This window comes from Symphalangus syndactylus, chromosome Y (genome assembly GCF_028878055.3).
Source record: "Symphalangus syndactylus isolate Jambi chromosome Y, NHGRI_mSymSyn1-v2.1_pri, whole genome shotgun sequence".
NCBI classification, from domain to species: Eukaryota; Metazoa; Chordata; class Mammalia; order Primates; family Hylobatidae; genus Symphalangus; species Symphalangus syndactylus.
The window spans coordinates 18,105,074-18,126,662 of NC_072448.2; the positions used below are offsets into that span (position 1 = coordinate 18,105,074).

The 21,589-nt window shown below is 39.1% G+C and overlaps 1 protein-coding gene across 2 annotated transcripts in view; it reads right to left on the reverse strand.

The window, feature by feature from the left end:
- LOC129476758 (deleted in azoospermia protein 1-like) overlaps positions 1-11,495 on the reverse strand; it is a 35,504-nt gene extending 24,009 nt beyond the window's left edge. Inside the window, exons 1-7 of one of the 2 annotated variants that reach the window (XM_063635444.1) lie at positions 11,304-11,495; positions 4,821-4,967; positions 4,452-4,543; positions 3,826-3,877; positions 3,327-3,390; positions 3,098-3,237; positions 855-905 (exon numbers count right to left, since the gene is read on the reverse strand). In XM_063635444.1, the coding sequence (XP_063491514.1) occupies positions 855-905; positions 3,098-3,237; positions 3,327-3,390; positions 3,826-3,877; positions 4,452-4,543; positions 4,821-4,859 (438 nt within the window). In that variant the 5' untranslated portion in view covers positions 4,860-4,967; positions 11,304-11,495. Of the gene's footprint in view, positions 1-854; positions 906-3,097; positions 3,238-3,326; positions 3,391-3,825; positions 3,878-4,451; positions 4,544-4,820; positions 4,968-11,238 lie in introns of both variants that reach the window. The other variant, XM_055269616.2, reaches the window with a different exon arrangement.
- Between the last annotated feature and the right edge of the window lie 10,094 nt (positions 11,496-21,589).

Sequence of the window (21,589 nt, forward strand, 5' to 3'; positions counted from 1 at the left end):
CTGAAGAACTAATTCACCATTGTTTTCTTACTTTATTTTCCATCAAAGAAAATTTCTTTTAAACTAAGACATAAATAAAACAAACTAAAAAGAAAATAAACGTTACTTATCACCAGTAAGTGACAGAGTATGTCAAATCCTACTTCAAATATCAAGGTAACCAGGATCAGAGAAATTACGTGCCAGAAACTCATGGGATTTACAAATATAGTAAAACACATCAGAAATCTACCCATTCCAGAACCAGAATATACCCAGAAGTCAGCAATCTGTATGAGGAGGCATCTGGAAATCACTGCAAGTAAGAAGAGCTGGATGAATTGCTAACCTTAGAGAAGAATAAACTAGGCAGACATATGAAGACGGTTGCTTTCAAATATTTTCGGAACTAGTTATATGGGGGGAAAGCAGTTCGGGTGTTTTAGAGGTAATACTCTGTTTTCTTCCTACTCTTATTTAAGAGTAATTAATAGCAAAACATTTCTGTTTCTCTTGAACACATTTTTTTTTTTTTTTTTTTTTTTTTTACGGGAGGGTAAAGCCAGAGGCAGATTCCAGGCAGATACATGCTCATTGTAAAGCCACATTAATATTACCTTTCATGGATTGTATAGTCTATCAAAAAGTAACTGAATCCTTATCACCATGTGGACCAGCCACTGCTTAAGCACGCAAAAAACCTGGGAGAGAAAAAGGCACTGTTGCTCCCATAGGAGTTTAAACTTGCGTTAAAAAGAAAGTAACAAAATGTGCCACATTAATACAAAGAACGATTTAAAAAATATATAGGCATGTATGGCATAGAAAAACATCAAGAAAGAACAGGGAGTATATGTTTGGCACATTCACTTTACCTGAGGTACAGCATAACTCCTTTGCTCCCCAAAAGGCCACTGTGGTGGCATCTTGAAAAAGAAAAAAAGGAAACCAAAATTATTCAAATATTACCATACATTTTCAAAAACACATGACACACACAATATTGAAGTACTTCTCATGCTGGCTCCTTGGTTAATAGAACAAAAGAAACACAATAGAAAAAAAGAAGTACTTTAGGTTTCTAATCCCTCAAGTTCTTGTTGTTTCGTCTACATAGAAAACCTCACCTTTTCCCCAGTTTTCTGCAAATGGCATTGTGAAACTCTCAAAGATACTACTTCTTTGAATTTGTTATCACACATATGATTATCGGTCATAGATATAGTCGTATCGTTGAAGAGAGACCCAGAGAACTACTATCATGAAGCAGCAAGCTAAAATAAAAGTACAATTGAAATTCTGCGCTCTAAGAATTGGGTAAAGCTTTTATTTCATTCTGTATCTCTACAAAATTCATGAAAGACAGTCTGCATGTTTCAGCTCTTTGACAGCAAAGATAATAAGATACATGCTGAAACAAAGACAGGAACACCAAATCTCAGAACTTGTTCTACAGAAAAGTTATGGCTAAGTGCCCTCCTGTCAAAATATTATTTCATCACTTCTAAATACTACAGAGGTCTTCATTACGCTAATTCTAAGTGTTTCCTTAAATGTTAGGTACATTTCACTAGTTTAAAATGACAAACTATTCAGGCACTTTGTATAAACAAGTTGAAGGCCTCCATAGTAGCTGAAAGTAAATCATTTTACTCCCTCTTCAATTACCTGACTATCATATACAGGCAACTGATACCCAGTGATGACCTGACCTGGTGAATTTGGATAAGTAGAATAAGCCGAAAATAAAGTTTACAGAAAGAATGGATTAATACGGTAAAACATTTTTTTTTAATTAGAAAGAAATATCGTTCCCAATATCACAAAAGTATGAAAAACTTTGAAATAGTAATTATTTTTCTACTTGCAGCAATGCAGAATTCTAAATGAATGACTGACATTATGAAGAAACAAATACTCTGTCAAGTGCTAACCTTTGGGTGGGGAGGGGGAAGGAACAAATGACAAAAGAAGTGACTACTGCACCAGCCAAAGCTTACCTTATTTATACTGTCTACCTATGCCCACCCGGAAGTTATTTCTTACACTGGTGATAAGGCTCTATTAAGATGGATTTCAATGTACGTTACATTAATACATTTGCTATTTCTTTGGCAAAATAGTCCTAGACGGTTTTGTATTTGACACTATTATAGGGTAATACTGTAGTTCTTCGACAGATGTTACGGTTTTCTCTGTACTTCATTTCCACAAATTAAGGGCAGTATATAGCCACAACTGGAAAAGAGAGAGTATAATGTCTTCTACGTTTCAATAAATGCTTACTAATTAAAAACATACAGGTAGCACATTCAGCAATGGCTCACAGTAAATGCTAGAAACAAGTAGGGCTTTTCTTCTAGCCATTGCTCAGAGAAGGAAAAAGAAGAAGAGGTGTACCCTACACGTTTCAAGTACATGGAAAATGTCAACAAATGAGGGACACTGAAGAACTATTTCACTACTATTTTGTTACTTTATTTTCCATCCAAGAAAATGTCTTTTAAACACACACATAAATAATAGGAACGAACAACAAAATAAACGTTATTTATCACCAGTAAGTGACAGAGTATGTCAAATCCTACTTTAAATATCAAAGCAACCAGCATCAGAGAAATTACATGCCAGACACTCACGGGATTTATACATAGAGTAAAAGAGATAAGAAATCTACCCATCCCAGAACCAGAATATATCCAGAAGTCAGCAATTTATAGGAGGAGGCATCTGGAAATCATTGCAAAAGTAAAGAATAGCTAGGTTAACTGCTAACCTTAGAGAACAATAAACTACGCAGACACGTAAGGAGAGCTGCTTCCAAATACTTTAGGAACTAGTTATATGGGGTGAAAAAGGAAGAGGTAGGAAGAGATTTGTTCATGTGTCTACAGAGGTCATTTCTAAGAGAAAGCCTCGCAAAGTTTAGAGAAGATTTTTAGCTCAAATAACGAACACTAAGAAAAAGAAATTTCAAACAAAAGTAACAAATTTCCCATTACTCACACTGTTCAAACAGGGATTCTATTGGCACTTACTACGGAAAGTGTAGACACAATTCCACAGAGGGAAGGATGACTATAATAAACAAGAGGACAGGAAGACACACAGCTCTTACCTGAACGTACTGAGTTACAGGATTCAGCGTGATTAGGGGCTGCAGGTAAGTTTCAGTGTTTGGATTCCTCCAGATGTTCTGAAACTGTGGTGGAGGAGGAGGATTAAATACCAAAGGACGTGGCTGCACATGACAAGCACCTTTTTAAAAAGCAAGAAGAAAAAAGCCTATTCTTAGTTATTCAAAAAGCTACAGGGGTCAAAAAAGAACAACTTCTTTTCCTACTCACATAACTTCTGTTTCCTGATTGCAGGGCCCAGCTTCAGCTTTTTACCATGGAGATGTATCTGTGACTGAAAATAGAACAGTAACAAAACTACAATCAATTTTCAAGTCTTAGCTTCCAAGACTTGGGTGAACACCTAAAGTCTTCTAAAGTTCCTATCATCATAGACGATCAGTGATAACTACACAGCAAATTAAAATGTGTCATCATGAAGCTACCTTACTCACCCTTACCATTCTAATCCGTGTCAAGAGGCATCAAGTGAAAGTTGATCAAAAACTTTTCATCACCCTGTCTCCAACCCTTCCTGTCTGTAGTTCATGAACCTAGGCGTCCAGTCAAAAATAAACAGGATCTATCAAGTTATGGGGGGTTACTCTGAGTGTGGATTTTGAACAGGAAGTCTATCTTTCTCCAAATTTTACACAAGTCTGAGTATATCACTAACATTAAACGTCGTATCAGTAAGATAAATAAGAGATTTTTCTATTAGATTACTTACTTCTACTATCTTCTGGACATCCACGTCATCCACAAATGAAACAAATCCATAGCTATAAAGGCAGATAAATAAAGCATAAAATCACCATCATACAGTAGTACATGGTTCAGCACTCCTACTATTCTATATACAGAAGTGATCATGACAAAAGATGAATAATATACCATGAAAAGTATTTGCTAAGATGTACATGACAGATCCCCTACAAATACTACTTTTTCTTAAGCAGAACTATGTCAAAATGTGCTAGGATTAGGGCAGTGTCAAAACTTTATTTTAATCAATAAATCAAAGAATTCATATCTGTGAACCTGAATTTAACTTACTATCTAAGACAAGGTGGTTAAAATTTAAGATGCTGTGCAGTGTATGAAAAAAAAAACAATTATTTGAGAACACTGATTAACTCATCTGTATGAAATAAAAAGTAGAGACATTTAAAAACAAACATTAGAAAAATGATTAAATAAAAGAACTGGTAATAACCTTTTATCCCCTACGTGAAAGAAATTAACACTGCAAAAAAATTTCATTTATACAAGGGTCAGAATATCAGTTTTGAAGTCTTGCCTGATACCTATAGAACAGGTGACTAGAGTCCAGATATTTTGGATAAAATTACTCACCCTTTGGACACACCACTTCGATTTGTGATTATCTTCACTTCTTTCACTGAACCGTATCTACCAAAGCAGCTTCTAATCTCAGTTTCATCTGTCTATGGAAAAGAATTGAACGTCAGAGTAAAAATTCAGCATTCAAACATTTCAACTTTACTACAATTTTACTACCACGAGGTGGAAACTTCTTCCCCATTTATCCCCAAATGACCAGTAGCTCATTGTCAAAGGTACTTTTAGTACCTATGGGTCAAACCTAAAAGCAATTCTAAACCTCCATGAAGTACAAAAAAAAAAACATTAAGTTCGTAACAGGGCCCAAATCCCATTGTTCATGATGTACTTTAAGGTAAAGATGAGGTATGAATACAATACCCTATCATCAATTCCACCAACAAAAACAGTGTTTGGCATGATTGTGCCTTCTGGTAAAACCCAGCCTTGGCTAGGTGCAGCTGATGAAGACTGGGTGCTGGCCTCTCTGGAGATGGTTGAGTTTGGAGTCTCAGGATTTGCAGCAGACTGTAATTTGGAAAGTAGACATCATAATTACGTATGCAGGCAAAACCCATACACAATGCGAAATATCACTTTTGTATTTTAAGTATAATATATTTTATATAAATTACTTTCATTGTAAATTAGTCACCGGTGCAGCTCAGTTCAGGCTCAGGATTTAAACTAATCAGAGTACATCAGCATGGAATTTTAACCAAAGGATATAGTACTTTCTTAAACCTAGTGCCACTCATCACCGAGTCTTGTATAATGCTGTGGAAGAATACTCATTTAGTATTTGTGAAAACACTCTGTGAAGTAGTTAAAAAAGACACCCAAAACTAGAAAGTTTAGATTTGCAAAAATTAAAGTTATTAAAATCATCCTGTTTTATATTCATAAACAACTTTTCACTTTACTGAGTAGACTAAAGATAAACCTTAAAAAAAAAAAAAAAAAAAGCCACACCAAAAAGAAAATAAGCCTCAATGTTTTAAACCAATTCGTTATAATCCTCTTCCCTAAAGCTAGGGTGTTCAAAGCATCTTTTGAAACAACATTTTTCTTCCTGAATAACACCAAATCAGTCCAACTGATAATTCTAATTTTCACAGTGGGCTGATAGATATAAATGACATCATCTTTATTTTCAGATTAAACTCATTAATTTTCTAGATTCTGATCAGAGCTGTCTTTATTCTTTCCACAGTTGACTCTTAAGGTTAATGTAAAATTTTCTGAAGTACTATTCATAAGTAATATATATGTTGGAGAAACAATATAGCACAGTGAAACAAAAATTAATTTAGTCTGGAGATCTACGTTTACATCCCTTACAGGTAAGTGGTTATAAGCCACCTACTTGCCAGCTATGTATCTGTGGGCAAACTGCTTTGAGAATGAAATGAGATAACATCTGTGAATTCATTTTGTACGTACAGAGTGGTAAAAGTGGTATGCCAATGTAAGTTAGTGTCCTGTTATTCGAATTTATTTTCAGCCGATTTGTTTTCAAGTTTCTTTTTTGGCTTCACTATTTAGCTGACTTATTTTGAAAAAAATTTAATTAAGAACTAATTCAAACATCAGGAAACTATGACACATCATTAATTTAAAAATCACTGGTGAAGTGCTGTTGACTTTAAAAGGTAAGTACAAACAGCTGAAAAAGACAAAACTATTACAAATACACCTGTCTGAAAGAAAACGAAAGACGAAAGAAACTGTGTATCTTTTTGGACAACACAGTAATGTTATAGAACTTAATAAGAAAGGTGAGTTCCTGCTTTGTTAATTAGATGCTAGAAGTTACTGATTCTACACAGCTTTACTACACATGAAATCTAAATTGTCCCGTCAACTAAAGCCGAGGTTACTGCATTTCTCTATTCTTTCATGCTTGTACCTGCTATTTTGGGTTTGTAACTAATTCCTAATTCTTTCCTTTAACAGCGTTATTTCATGACAATGATGTGGAAGAAAAATTTAAAACACTATTTTTAAAGTTTTTCCTTTCTAAAAATGCCTTACATTATTGTTTTTCCCAAATGACATTAAGCTGCATTATCTTGAACTACTGGGAACCTGATTAGATTCCCCTTCCCTATAGGCAATTTACGGATTCCTTCTCAGTTCATTCAGAAATCCCAAACAGAATAAAACAAAACAAAAGAAATTCTGAAATTCTTGTCGTTTCTTTTTCACCTTTTCAATTCCCCCTTGATTTGTGGATGAACTTTGGATATGTTTTTCTTTGATAAACAAGCTATATTACAGTATTGTCTCTGCACCATAGTGTTTGGAGGTATTTTAATTTAGAAATGTAACATCCAGCAGAAAACTGTGTCAGATTATGAGGTTATGGAAATGCACTGATTCTCAACTGGGCAAGATTTCTGAGCCCCAGGGGCATTTAGCGACGTTTAGAGATTGGCTGTCACAACTGAGATGTAGTCCTGGAATCTGACGGGCTGAAGGCCAGGCATACTACTGCTCATCCCACAATGTAAAGACAGCCTCCTACAATAAGGAATTATTTGGCGCAAAATTTGAAGAGAGTCTGGTTAAGAAACCTTGTAACAGCGCCACAAGAATTGAAGAGGAAAATTCGTGTTTGGGAAGAACCTGATTTCCATTGCTCACTAAAGTGAATCTTTTCATGACCTCGGTTTCAGTGTCCTTGCTTGAAAACGAATGGCCGGAAAAGACCTCGGGTGTCTCTTTTGATTCTCATACTCTATACGTTAATAGTAAAATGGATACTTAGTTTGGTAAAGAGGAAAAAAGGCATTTGATTTTATAAGAAGTTTGACTTTAGCTTGGATCTTATAAACTGGCTGTCTGCTTAACTGGAATCGTACATATAAAATTCACTGAATCTCTTTAACAGCGTCATAACATTTTAAATTAAGGAAGTCACCATCGTGTCCTAGTCCTCAGCCAGCAGGTGGCGCTCAAAGCTAACAAAGTAAGCAATGTACTTCATTTTTTGCAGTGTACCTCATTTTTACCATGGCTTGACTAGCAGGGATTGTTCAATTCCGACTGTGTGTGTATTTATACATAATTATATAATGTATATATGTATGTGTGTGTGTGTGTGTGTGTGTGTGTGTGTGTGTATATATATATATATATATATATATCCACAATCAGTAGATAACCTTTGGTTACTTCTAAACTATGGCCAAAAATATAAATGAATGCTTAGGATAAGCTGAAGTTTATTTCTAGAGAAAGTACCACCATAACCGTCAATAGCATCCTGCAAACAAACTGCATTAAGGAAGTAATTTTCTTAATCATACCTTCAAGCGTGTTGGTGAATTTTGAAGTGAGAAATGCTGGAATAGTAAACAGGGGTGAGCTTCAAGACCATCATATACACAACTCTCATTGCTATTTCTAGCAAACATATTCCTTGCTACATGCGGACAATCAAGTGACAAAGACAGCTAAAAGCTGGAAAAAATTATCATTAAACTCCTGCGATGTCAGCTCCTTTGCCAGTATTATCTAATGCAATTACTATGTGAACATGTAAGCAAATCGATACTTACATAAACTGGCCAGGAAAAAGTCTATCATTTGTAGTCATCAAAGTTACATTCACAGCAATAGGAAGAGGAACAAATAAAGAAAAAGCTAAAATTAAGAAAATATGACGTGAAAACCAGAAGTTAATCCAAGAGCAGATTCTCGGGGAGTGCTGGGTGGGAAAGATGAAATTCAAGCAATAAAGAATCCCTGCAAAACTAAGCAAGAAATAGCAGAAATATATATGAGACCTGAAAAATGGGTTGTGGCCCGTGGTTATAAAATAGTGTTATGCACAAACTCTAAAGGAATAAATTTTGAAATCGACGACATGGTCAACTTGTACAGAAATTTTAATTTTTCCCAAACAATCTTGAAAAAGAACACCCAGTGATATTTGGCTTAGTTTCCCTGGGAGTTTTTTCAGCTTGTAAAGAAACAGGTAACTTGGGTGTATGCGGTGTGTCAGAGAGAGGTGCACACAGACACCAGAAACCTGAAGTAAAGACAGAAGATGTAGAAGAAGAGATTAAGAAATTTAAACTCTTTTCTTCAATTTTCAAAGAGGAAAAAAGTACTTCTCAATGCATTTTACAAAGGTTAACAGCATATAAGCAACAAAGCCTCATCAAGATGGTCCAACCCTCTCCTCAACACAAATGCAAAATTCCAGTAGTAAAGAACATAGTTTATGTCGGCAATGCAAGAATACTCCATTAGCAGGATACGTTACTTTAATTCATCATTGAAAAAGTATTTAATAAAATACAACATTCATTTTTAAATGTTTTAAAAACCTAAGTAAAATAGAGATAGAGGATTCTTATTTTCTATCAATCTAATTCTACCCTATCATTAAGCTTACAGTGAAATACTAGAGCCATCTCCACGGAAAATAGGAATAAGGTAAGGGCACCGCGGCACCTCATCGTTACTACTGTATATATTTTCCCACTATGTATGACAAATGCGAATATTAATACAGAGTTTTTATGAGTCAATAAGAGAAATAAAATTAAAAAGGAAATTTAAAAAGCTAACGATCAATGATCAACTTCATTGATGATTTAAAAAAGTGCACGTCAACATAGTGTAATACTATCCAGCTATTAGGTTGACAATGTAAAAAATCCTAATACCGTTCATTAGAAAGGGTGTGGGACAGAGCTCACTCTACACATCATCAGTGGGAAGATAGTGATACATGCTTTACCAAGAGTACCTTGGAAAAGGTGTATCATAATTTGATAGGGGGATACTCACCACTATACTAATGAGGAGCATAATTTAAAATTGTTATGAAAGGGCAAAGCACTTCCACCCAGCAATGCCACTTACAGCAATTCATCTCAAGGAATTAATAGTACAAGTGTGCCAAGATATTTACACAAGGACATTCACAGCAATGTTTTGTTGTCTTTTTTCTTTCTTTTTTTTTTTTTTTTTTTTTTTTTTGAGACTGAGTCTCCCTTTGTTGCCTAGGCTGGAATGCAGCGGCACCATCTCAGCTCACTGCAACCTACTTCCCAGGATCAAATGATTCTCCTGCCTCAGCCTCCCGAGTAGCTGGGATTACAAGTGCATGCCACCACGCCTGGCTAATTTTTCGTATTTTTAGTAGAGATGCGGTTTCACCATGTTAATCAGGCTGTTCTCAAAATCCTGACCTCAAGTGATCCGCCCGCCTCAGTCTCCCAAAGTGTTGGGATTACAGGCGTGAGCCAGCGCGCCCAGCCCGTGATAGTTTTAACACTGAAACAGTATTCATCATACGGGAATTCAGTAAAACAAGAGTATAATTTTTAACATGATACACTGAAAATTAAAGTTATCTTCAGAATAATACCCACATTAATTGAAAGCTGCAAGTTGTAAAATAGTATTAAGCAGTACTTTCGTAAAAGTTGGCCTATCTATACACAATTGCAATACACGCATAAAAATACCCTGGAAGGGCATTCATGTTATCAAAATTTAACTGTGGTTTTATCTGTTGGTATTAAGATGGACTGCTATTTTCTTACTGTGACTGTTTTCAAATGAGTACATATACTACTTTTATAATCAGGAAAAAACCTAATGAAACTGTAAGCATTTCTTCCCTTTACCTCTAAAAATGAAAAGTATTATTGTAAATAATTATAACTTATATCTCAAGGTGATGTTTTTTATTAGCATGGATAACATGTTGCAGACTTATTACACATAATAGTTGCTTATATATTTTTAATGTTTATACATGGTAATATAAACCGTGTGTAAAACTCCTCCTTTTACCTCTAAAAATCAAAAGACAGAATTATCAATGCAGACACACACACGGCATGTAATGCGCGTGTTTGTGACTCAGTGTTTGGTCAGCATATTCAGAGCCACATCTGTGATGGCGCTCCACGAACGCTGGGCATTTACCAAACTCACAGAAATGCACACCCAACATTATCTACCAGAGTCAACGATTCCTGGTTTACCGAGAAGGGAAAAATTGTGCCTGGAGTTTAAAAATTCTAAAATTCTCAATGGTAACTACTGAAGCCAACCTCTTGCCACAAAGATGGCGTCGAGTGAGCTTTTGTGCCTGTCGCGGTTGCAGGAGGCAGCCGCCATCAGCAAGTCCCCAGCAGCTGCTAGGCGCGAAATGCCCGGAGGCACTTCCCACCCAGCCCCCTCAGCTAGTGGGCCGTGCCTTCAGGCCACCCTACCCGCCACACTCAGGCCCCCACGAACCCCACCAACCCACCCCACCCAGTACAAGGACCAGGAGGGAACCACTTCCTGAAGAAGTTCCAGCCCTCCCAATCCAAGGAGCCAAGTCCCTCGGCAGGTCCGCTGCCATCTTGCAGAGCCCCCGGGAGAGCCTCAGAAGTGAAGTTGGCGGAGTGGGGGCGTGTGGGAGTGGGGGAGGGGGAAAGGGCGCCTAGGAGTGGGGGTGGGGAACCCACACCCCAAACCGTTGCCAGGGGAGAACTTGGGGCAGGAAATGGGTTCCGCAGGAAGGCCGTGGCCCTTGCAAGGGAACTGTGAGGCAGCGCGTCCTGGGGGCCCACGCCATGCTCGCTGTCCCGCCACTTCTGTGCCTGCCTCTCTGTGTAGGGTGCACTGCTGCCAGGCCGCCTCGCCCCACCCTGCGGGTCACGGCTCCTAATGCGTCCAGACAGGTGGCCCCAAAACAGGAACACCGAGGATAAGGCGCAGCCTGGTTTCACCCACCGGTGAACACCCCACAGGCCTTGCCCCTCAGGTCTCTCCTTCAACTCACCATGATGGCGGCAGGCAGCGGCTCCTGACAGGCTCAAGGAGGAACAGAGGCTGTGTTTCACCCACCACTTCTGGGTCCGCGGGTGAAGGCCGCTGGAATCCGCTGTGGGGCTTCGAGTGGTCAAAGGAGCCAAAGGCGAAGGTGTAAGGAAAACCAAGGGCGGGCGAACCCTCGGAGGTAAAACCACCAGGCTGAGGAGCGCAGGCGGACTGAGGCGTGGACCCCAGGGCTCTGTGAGGTGACTCCTGTGCCGGGTACCGGGGCGCGTGGTATCGGCCTCAGCCAATGGGTGGCAGCGCCCACGCCCCCTGGAGGGTGGAGGCCTGCGGGGGATGACGGCGTCCCCCACGGTGTGGGTGCGTAGAGTACGCAGGGTACGTGGTGCGTGTGTGCTGGTCCCAGGCAGGCACCACCCTCACGTAGACCGACAGACACGCACATCATCTCCGAAACATCCTTGAAATAAGTATGCATACTGAATTATTTGGTATAGTTTTAAAAAACGATAATGCGTCTGGGCTGTAGTTTCAAAATGGCTTCTGGAATGCACAGGTTTAGCACAATCACTGTTAGCGTGACACCCACCCCAAAATCTTTTAAAGTACCTACAGAAATAAATAGTAGCAAGTCTGTGGAAAAAGGAGGGAGACATCAACAGGCCAGAAACTTGGACTCCTTTTTGTCAAGTTTGAGATACAAGGGGTTGGATGGGAGGAAATGCCAGTTTTGACATTCAGGATGTTCGTTCTTTCAAGAAATAGTTACTGAGTGCCTGTGATTACCAGGTACTGCAGATACAGGAGTGAACAGAATAAAATAGTATCTCTTTGCTCAGGGATTTTACATTTTAATGGGAGAATTCACCTTCTAGGACTTACAGGAAGACGCTAGGCCTGCCTAGAGACTTACAGAACATTCTCAAGATCAGAGCAAGGGCCTAGAGTGGGAGCAAGCTGTGGGGCAGGTGGTGGAGCCAATCACATAACTTTGGGGACCACTCCAGCACCTTGTTATACACACAGGGCTAAGTGGCTATGACCTTTATCCTCAAACTTCACTTCTGTACTGACAGAAAGAATTAAAATGTGACTTTTTCAACTGGCAAAATGCCGGACTTCTATAACGTGAGAAGTGTCTCACTACTGACATCTAGTAATGCGGGATAAAATAAATAAATAAATAAATAAATAAATAAATAAATAAATAAATAAATAAAACGTTTTGTTTCCAATAGGCAGATAAACCCCCCAAAAAAGAAGGGAAATTCCAAGTACCAAAAATAAACTGAAAACCAGAGCAATGAATTCTTCAACTGATTCTTCTCCTGCCCTGGATATGGGGGCTGGGTTGTAGGGCAGCCAGTCGTACTAGTTTGCCCAGGACTTACTGGTTTTAGCGCTGAGAAATTCCTGCATCCCTAAGGAAACCAGAAAGATTGCTCCTCCTAGGTGTGGGCAAAATGTTACTCTCTCTAACTTGAGGTCTGGATGTTTAGGGGCAGGAGGTAAGGGCTCAAGGTGGGAGCTGGAACTGAGTACTCTGCAAAAAGCCATTGTCCCTAAAATCCTCAGGAAAAGGATGGAGTGGGGAAAATGTAAATCACCCATGAACGAGCAGATGAGGAAGCTTGCCTCATCTCTGGATGAAGAAAATACGTATTTAACTCTCATTAAATTTTGAAACCCTAGACCTGCATTTCCTCAAAGTTTGGGGTTTAAATCTATAACGTATTATTGGAATCTGCAAGCCAAGAAATGGGTCCTCCTACACCATCACCCTCTCTCCTGCCTAAAGAGATCCTAGACATGGGGCATCTAGAATGCCTGGCAGAAGCAAACATAAAGCCGACTTGGATGAATCCTTCTTCAGCCTAGGCTGAAAGAAAATGATCCTTTAAGGACACGCTCACAGTAAAAATTTGTACAACACTACTTAACTTGAATAAGAATGGCATACAAACAAGAAAGTTAAAACTTACAGAAGCTTCTCAGTAGCAGTAGACACTAGAAGATAACAGTAATATGCTCACCTGTGTACCTGTGTTTTTTTTGTTTTTTGTTTTTTGTTTTTTGTTTTTTTTCATTTTCTCACCTCATTTTTTTCCTCAACTTATTTGGAGTAATGCAGTCTATATTTTTAAGTGACTGTTCTAGTATTTTAAAATGTGAACTTAAAATATAAAGCTAATACATAGCTTTACTCTCCTCTTGAATAATACAAAGGCCTTTAGGATGTTTTAGCTCTAGACACCCTCCCCTCTCTCAGTTTATACGTTATTCACTATTTTAGCTCTATCCTGGTTTCATCATATTAGGCATCGTTTTTTAGACCCATCCACATATGTAGTAACATTTTGCTTACCATTTCTTTGCATTTCTCAGATCTGCCTTCTGAATCATTTTCCTTATGCCTGTAGCAAATTCTTTATAGTTTCCTTGTGTGACAGTGTGATGTGGTAACTCTTGGGTATTTTTTCTACCTAAAATATTTTGATTTTTCCCTGTTGTTTCATAATTCTACTGAATATATAATTCTAGGTCTAAAAGTATTTTCCCTCTCAGAATATTGAGCATATTACTCTGTTATCTTCTAGTTACTATTGCAAGTGAGAAATCTGCCGTCAGTCTTTTTGCTGTGTAAGATCAGTTTTTCTTTGGTGTTCTGAACTTTCACAATGATGTAAGTAGGTGTGGAGTTTTTAAAAATTTCTCCTGCTTAGGAGTTTTAACATTTTATGGATTTGTGTGTTAGTTCTTAACAGTTCTGAACAGTTTCACCCATTTTCATTTTTTTTTTTTTTTTTTTTGAGACGGAGTCTCGCTCTGTCGCCCAGGCTAGAGTGCAGTGGCGCAATCTCGGCTCACTGCAAGCTCCGCCTCCCGGGTTCACGCCATTCTCCTGCCTCAGCCTCTCCGAGTAGCTGGGACTACAGGCGCCCACCACCACGCCCGGCTAATTTTTTGTATTTTTAGTAGAGATGGGGTTTCACCGTGGTCTCGATCTCCTGACCTCGTGATGCGCCCGCCTCGGCCTCCCAAAGTGCTAGGATTACAAGCGTGAGCCACCGCGCCCGGCCAGTTTCACCCATTTTCTTGTTAAAGGTTAGCTGGTCAAGGGATCAAACATTATTTGTATTTTATATTTTATAAGTGATGCTTAGAATTTACTGTTCTTTAGATCATGAATTTTTCAAAGGCTGGTGCTGTTTTCTTGAAATCTTATGAAACCTCTTAAAAAAATTTCTGGGATCAAAACTGATTGTATCCATTTCAATGTGTTAAGTAAGATTAGTGGTGTAATTCGTATCAGCTCAGAAATAAATCTCTATATTTCTTCCTCATACGTTGGGGGAGAAGAAAAAATGCTGGTGTCTTTGAACACCTCTGCCAGTTCTTCTGTGCTCCTGAAGCCTATGGCTTTGGAAAGAAGGCTACGTTTGTATAGGCACACTTGAATTTCAATCACTTGCAAATCATTTTCAAGATTTTTGTTATATCTGCCCTGAGCCTCTATTATTATTTACCTGTTTTGAAAATTAACTTCTTGTCCTAAACAATAACGTTTGCAAGATCAGATGTACTGTTTTAGCTACATTTTAAACAGTGACATTAAAATAAATACAGAACCATTCAAATTTAAAACAATGTTTGTTTATGCATCACTTTGTACCACATTCTTCCAGGTCAACAGGTAACATGGTTTTGGGAAACACTGGATTAGCAGAACTCTATAGAGCTTTCGATATGCAAAGTTAGGCCCAAGGGACTAAAGAGTAGAGTTTCAAATTGTTCTGCCTAATAAATGAGAATAATCAAATTACAAGGGGAGAAACCAAGCAAGGGGATGGGGGGAGAAGTGGAAGTCCTGGAAGCTGGAGAAAAGAAGTCACTTTGCAGGTTGGCTTATTTGCTCACACCTGTAATTCTCACACTTTGGGAGGCTGAGACCGATGGATCGCCTAAGTTCAGGAGTTTGAGACCAGTCTGGGGAACGTGGGAAAACCCTGTCTCTGCCAAAAATACTAAAAATTAGCTGGGTGTGGCAGTGCACACCTGTGGTCCCTTCTCCTCAGGAGGCTGAGGTGGGAAGATCATTTGAGTCTGGGAGGTGACGGCTGCAGTGAGCCAAGATTGCTCCCACTGCATTCCAGCCTGGGTGACACAGTGAGACTCCTTCTCTGAAAAATGAAATTAAAATAACCTTGCAAAGAGACAAGAAGTTGGAGCCTGCAGTGAAAGGTATCTGAGTATATTAGAAACTTAAAAAATTTATATGTCCATGCCTCACCCCAAACCAATTAAATCAGCTGAGGGCAGGGCTCAGAAGTCAATATTTTTTTTAAGGAAATGTTTCTCTTGTTACTCCAATACGGAGCCAAATTTGAAAATTGGTGCTAGTGGTGCTATGGAGGCTTGCTACTCAGTGTATGATCCTCAGATCAGCAACTTCACATCACGCGAGTGCTGTAGAATCTCAGGTCCCGCGCCAAACCTACTGAATTAGAATCTGCGTATTAACAAGATCTCCAAATGGCTCATGTGCACACTGACGGTCAAGAAGCATTGCCATAGAGAGTGCTTGTCATAAACAAGTTGCACCCCCCCTGGATTTGAGAATGCTTCACCTTATAAGTAAATAGTCTACTTTCTCAGCCTTTCTTGCGGGTACATCTTGGGCAGGTAACCTACAAACATCAGTGAGATGCACCCATCCCAAATTTTTAATAGGGGACTACTGATGCTGTAAAGAAGGGACTGCGGAGAATACTTTCTGGAGAAGAGTATCAACAGCAGCAGCAGCCATGGTATTGGTTAGAGCTGCAATGGCCACTACTGTCAGTTCTGCAAGCCATGATGTAACTCAGTGCCCAGTGGTGACAGCTGAGGTTTCCTCCCTGGCCAAGTTCTGCGGCATGGTTTTGTGCGTCATTCCTGGAGACAACCTAGCTCTTTGGTTCATTTTGAGATTCTGTGAGCTAGTTACCCAATAAATTTTAATAAGTTGTTTTCCTGTTTAAACCAGCCAAAACTTCTGTGACTATTGCTTGCAAAAGCATCTTGACTACATTAGGTGATGAGTGAGGTTAGCCAAACTGCTTTTAAAAAGAAGGTTAACAGCTTAAATATTTATGACTCTTCACTGTGATTGTGTAGCATACTGTCCTGCTATTGTGTCCAACCTTTACCAAGCTTCCAGTACACACACAAATGCCTTATGTCAGCGGTATTTTGTGAGGAGTGTCAAGGACACTGTCCATTGCAACATGGGTCAGGGACAGCATGCTGACCCACAGCAAGATGATACGTAGATGAAATAATTCAGCAGAAACAGTAGCTTACAGCCAAAAGTGACCTGGAAAAGCAAAAATCGTAAGCTCAGTATGCCCAGCAAGATAGAAAGAACTATGTGCTATTCCCACTGCATGTTAGCAGATGTTTAAACCAATTCCATTTAAATCTCAGGGTATGGTGCCTCGTCTTCTATTGGGCCTGTATTCATGTGGTCCAGCATGGCGATACACATCTCGTGTACACTTGTGCATACTTACAGATATGTCTATCAACTGAGCAACATTGGCTTAAGCCCCTGCTTATTCACCTTTTACCCTACTACCTGCAATAATAGTTTATTCGGTCAAAACTTTAATCTCCCAAGCAGATTGTCTGAATTTTGGGATTGGTCTGAAATAAACTTACATAATCTTCATGGTGGCCTCTTGATACTACATATTAAATATTTAACCGAAAAATTATTGATTTGTTAAAAGTAATAATATTGACACAAGGCACTGATACTGATATGGTACATACTATGTATCAGGCATTATTGTAATCATTTTACTTCTAGTTCATCTAATCTTCATAACAATACTAGGTGCTATTATTATCTCAATTTTACGGAGAAGGAAGTAGAGGTACACAGAGACTTGTGGTTGTACCATATCAGTATCAGTGCCTTGTGTCAATATTATTACTTTTAACAAATCAATAATTTTTCGGTTAAATATTTAATATGTAGTATCAAGAGGCCACCATGAAGATTATGTAAGTTTATTTCAGACCAATCCCAAAATTCAGACAATCTGCTTGGGAGATTAAAGTTTTGACCGAATAAACTATTATTGCAGGTAGTAGGGTAAAAGGTGAATAAGCAGGGGCTTAAGCCAATGTTGCTCAGTTGATAGACATATCTGTAAGTATGCACAAGTGTACACGAGATGTGTATCGCCATGCTGGACCACATGAATACAGGCCCAATAGAAGACGAGGCACCATACCCTGAGATTTAAATGGAATTGGTTTAAACATCTGCTAACATGCAGTGGGAATAGCACATAGTTCTTTCTATCTTGCTGGGCATACTGAGCTTACGATTTTTGCTTTTCCAGGTCACTTTTGGCTGTAAGCTACTGTTTCTGCTGAATTATTTCATCTACGTATCATCTTGCTGTGGGTCAGCATGCTGTCCCTGACCCATGTTGCAATGGACAGTGTCCTTGACACTCCTCACAAAATACCGCTGACATAAGGCATTTGTGTGTGTACTGGAAGCTTGGTAAAGGTTGGACACAATAGCAGGACAGTATGCTACACAATCACAGTGAAGAGTCATAAATATTTAAGCTGTTAACCTTCTTTTTAAAAGCAGTTTGGCTAACCTCACTCATCACCTAATGTAGTCAAGATGCTTTTGCAAGCAATAGTCACAGAAGTTTTGGCTGGTTTAAACAGGAAAACAACTTATTAAAATTTATTGGGTAACTAGCTCACAGAATCTCAAAATGAACCAAAGAGCTAGGTTGTCTCCAGGAATGACGCACAAAACCATGCCGCAGAACTTGGCCAGGGAGGAAACCTCAGCTGTCACCACTGGGCACTGAGTTACATCATGGCTTGCAGAACTGACAGTAGTGGCCATTGCAGCTCTAACCAATACCATGGCTGCTGCTGCTGTTGATACTCTTCTCCAGAAAGTATTCTCCGCAGTCCCTTCTTTACAGCATCAGTAGTCCCCTATTAAAAATTTGGGATGGGTGCATCTCACTGATGTTTGTAGGTTACCTGCCCAAGATGTACCCGCAAGAAAGGCTGAGAAAGTAGACTATTTACTTATAAGGTGAAGCATTCTCAAATCCAGGGGGGGTGCAACTTGTTTATGACAAGCACTCTCTATGGCAATGCTTCTTGACCGTCAGTGTGCACATGAGCCATTTGGAGATCTTGTTAATACGCAGATTCTAATTCAGTAGGTTTGGCGCGGGACCTGAGATTCTACAGCACTCGCGTGATGTGAAGTTGCTGATCTGAGGATCATACACTGAGTAGCAAGCCTCCATAGCACCACTAGCACCAATTTTCAAATTTGGCTCCGTATTGGAGTAACAAGAGAAACATTTCCTTAAAAAAAATATTGACTTCTGAGCCCTGCCCTCAGCTGATTTAATTGGTTTGGGGTGAGGCATGGACATATAAATTTTTTAAGTTTCTAATATACTCAGATACCTTTCACTGCAGGCTCCAACTTCTTGTCTCTTTGCAAGGTTATTTTAATTTCATTTTTCAGAGAAGGAGTCTCACTGTGTCACCCAGGCTGGAATGCAGTGGGAGCAATCTTGGCTCACTGCAGCCGTCACCTCCCAGACTCAAATGATCTTCCCACCTCAGCCTCCTGAGGAGAAGGGACCACAGGTGTGCACTGCCACACCCAGCTAATTTTTAGTATTTTTGGCAGAGACAGGGTTTTCCCACGTTCCCCAGACTGGTCTCAAACTCCTGAACTTAGGCGATCCATCGGTCTCAGCCTCCCAAAGTGTGAGAATTACAGGTGTGAGCAAATAAGCCAACCTGCAAAGTGACTTCTTTTCTCCAGCTTCCAGGACTTCCACTTCTCCCCCCATCCCCTTGCTTGGTTTCTCCCCTTGTAATTTGATTATTCTCATTTATTAGGCAGAACAATTTGAAACTCTACTCTTTAGTCCCTTGGGCCTAACTTTGCATATCGAAAGCTCTATAGAGTTCTGCTAATCCAGTGTTTCCCAAAACCATGTTACCTGTTGACCTGGAAGAATGTGGTACAAAGTGATGCATAAACAAACATTGTTTTAAATTTGAATGGTTCTGTATTTATTTTAATGTCACTGTTTAAAATGTAGCTAAAACAGTACATCTGATCTTGCAAACGTTATTGTTTAGGACAAGAAGTTAATTTTCAAAACAGGTAAATAATAATAGAGGCTCAGGGCAGATATAACAAAAATCTTGAAAATGATTTGCAAGTGATTGAAATTCAAGTGTGCCTATACAAACGTAGCCTTCTTTCCAAAGCCATAGGCTTCAGGAGCACAGAAGAACTGGCAGAGGTGTTCAAAGACACCAGCATTTTTTCTTCTCCCCCAACGTATGAGGAAGAAATATAGAGATTTATTTCTGAGCTGATACGAATTACACCACTAATCTTACTTAACACATTGAAATGGATACAATCAGTTTTGATCCCAGAAATTTTTTTAAGAGGTTTCATAAGATTTCAAGAAAACAGCACCAGCCTTTGAAAAATTCATGATCTAAAGAACAGTAAATTCTAAGCATCACTTATAAAATATAAAATACAAATAATGTTTGATCCCTTGACCAGCTAACCTTTAACAAGAAAATGGGTGAAACTGGCCGGGCGCGGTGGCTCACGCTTGTAATCCTAGCACTTTGGGAGGCCGAGGCGGGCGCATCACGAGGTCAGGAGATCGAGACCACGGTGAAACCCCATCTCTACTAAAAATACAAAAAATTAGCCGGGCGTGGTGGTGGGCGCCTGTAGTCCCAGCTACTCGGAGAGGCTGAGGCAGGAGAATGGCGTGAACCCGGGAGGCGGAGCTTGCAGTGAGCCGAGATTGCGCCACTGCACTCTAGCCTGGGCGACAGAGCGAGACTCCGTCTCAAAAAAAAAAAAAAAAAAAATGAAAATGGGTGAAACTGTTCAGAACTGTTAAGAACTAACACACAAATCCATAAAATGTTAAAACTCCTAAGCAGGAGAAATTTTTAAAAACTCCACACCTACTTACATCATTGTGAAAGTTCAGAACACCAAAGAAAAACTGATCTTACACAGCAAAAAGACTGACGGCAGATTTCTCACTTGCAATAGTAACTAGAAGATAACAGAGTAATATGCTCAATATTCTGAGAGGGAAAATACTTTTAGACCTAGAATTATATATTCAGTAGAATTATGAAACAACAGGGAAAAATCAAAATATTTTAGGTAGAAAAAATACCCAAGAGTTACCACATCACACTGTCACACAAGGAAACTATAAAGAATTTGCTACAGGCATAAGGAAAATGATTCAGAAGGCAGATCTGAGAAATGCAAAGAAATGGTAAGCAAAATGTTACTACATATGTGGATGGGTCTAAAAAACGATGCCTAATATGATGAAACCAGGATAGAGCTAAAATAGTGAATAACGTATAAACTGAGAGAGGGGAGGGTGTCTAGAGCTAAAACATCCTAAAGGCCTTTGTATTATTCAAGAGGAGAGTAAAGCTATGTATTAGCTTTATATTTTAAGTTCACATTTTAAAATACTAGAACAGTCACTTAAAAATATAGACTGCATTACTCCAAATAAGTTGAGGAAAAAAATGAGGTGAGAAAATGAAAAAAAACAAAAAACAAAAAACAAAAAACAAAAAAAACACAGGTACACAGGTGAGCATATTACTGTTATCTTCTAGTGTCTACTGCTACTGAGAAGCTTCTGTAAGTTTTAACTTTCTTGTTTGTATGCCATTCTTATTCAAGTTAAGTAGTGTTGTACAAATTTTTACTGTGAGCGTGTCCTTAAAGGATCATTTTCTTTCAGCCTAGGCTGAAGAAGGATTCATCCAAGTCGGCTTTATGTTTGCTTCTGCCAGGCATTCTAGATGCCCCATGTCTAGGATCTCTTTAGGCAGGAGAGAGGGTGATGGTGTAGGAGGACCCATTTCTTGGCTTGCAGATTCCAATAATACGTTATAGATTTAAACCCCAAACTTTGAGGAAATGCAGGTCTAGGGTTTCAAAATTTAATGAGAGTTAAATACGTATTTTCTTCATCCAGAGATGAGGCAAGCTTCCTCATCTGCTCGTTCATGGGTGATTTACATTTTCCCCACTCCATCCTTTTCCTGAGGATTTTAGGGACAATGGCTTTTTGCAGAGTACTCAGTTCCAGCTCCCACCTTGAGCCCTTACCTCCTGCCCCTAAACATCCAGACCTCAAGTTAGAGAGAGTAACATTTTGCCCACACCTAGGAGGAGCAATCTTTCTGGTTTCCTTAGGGATGCAGGAATTTCTCAGCGCTAAAAC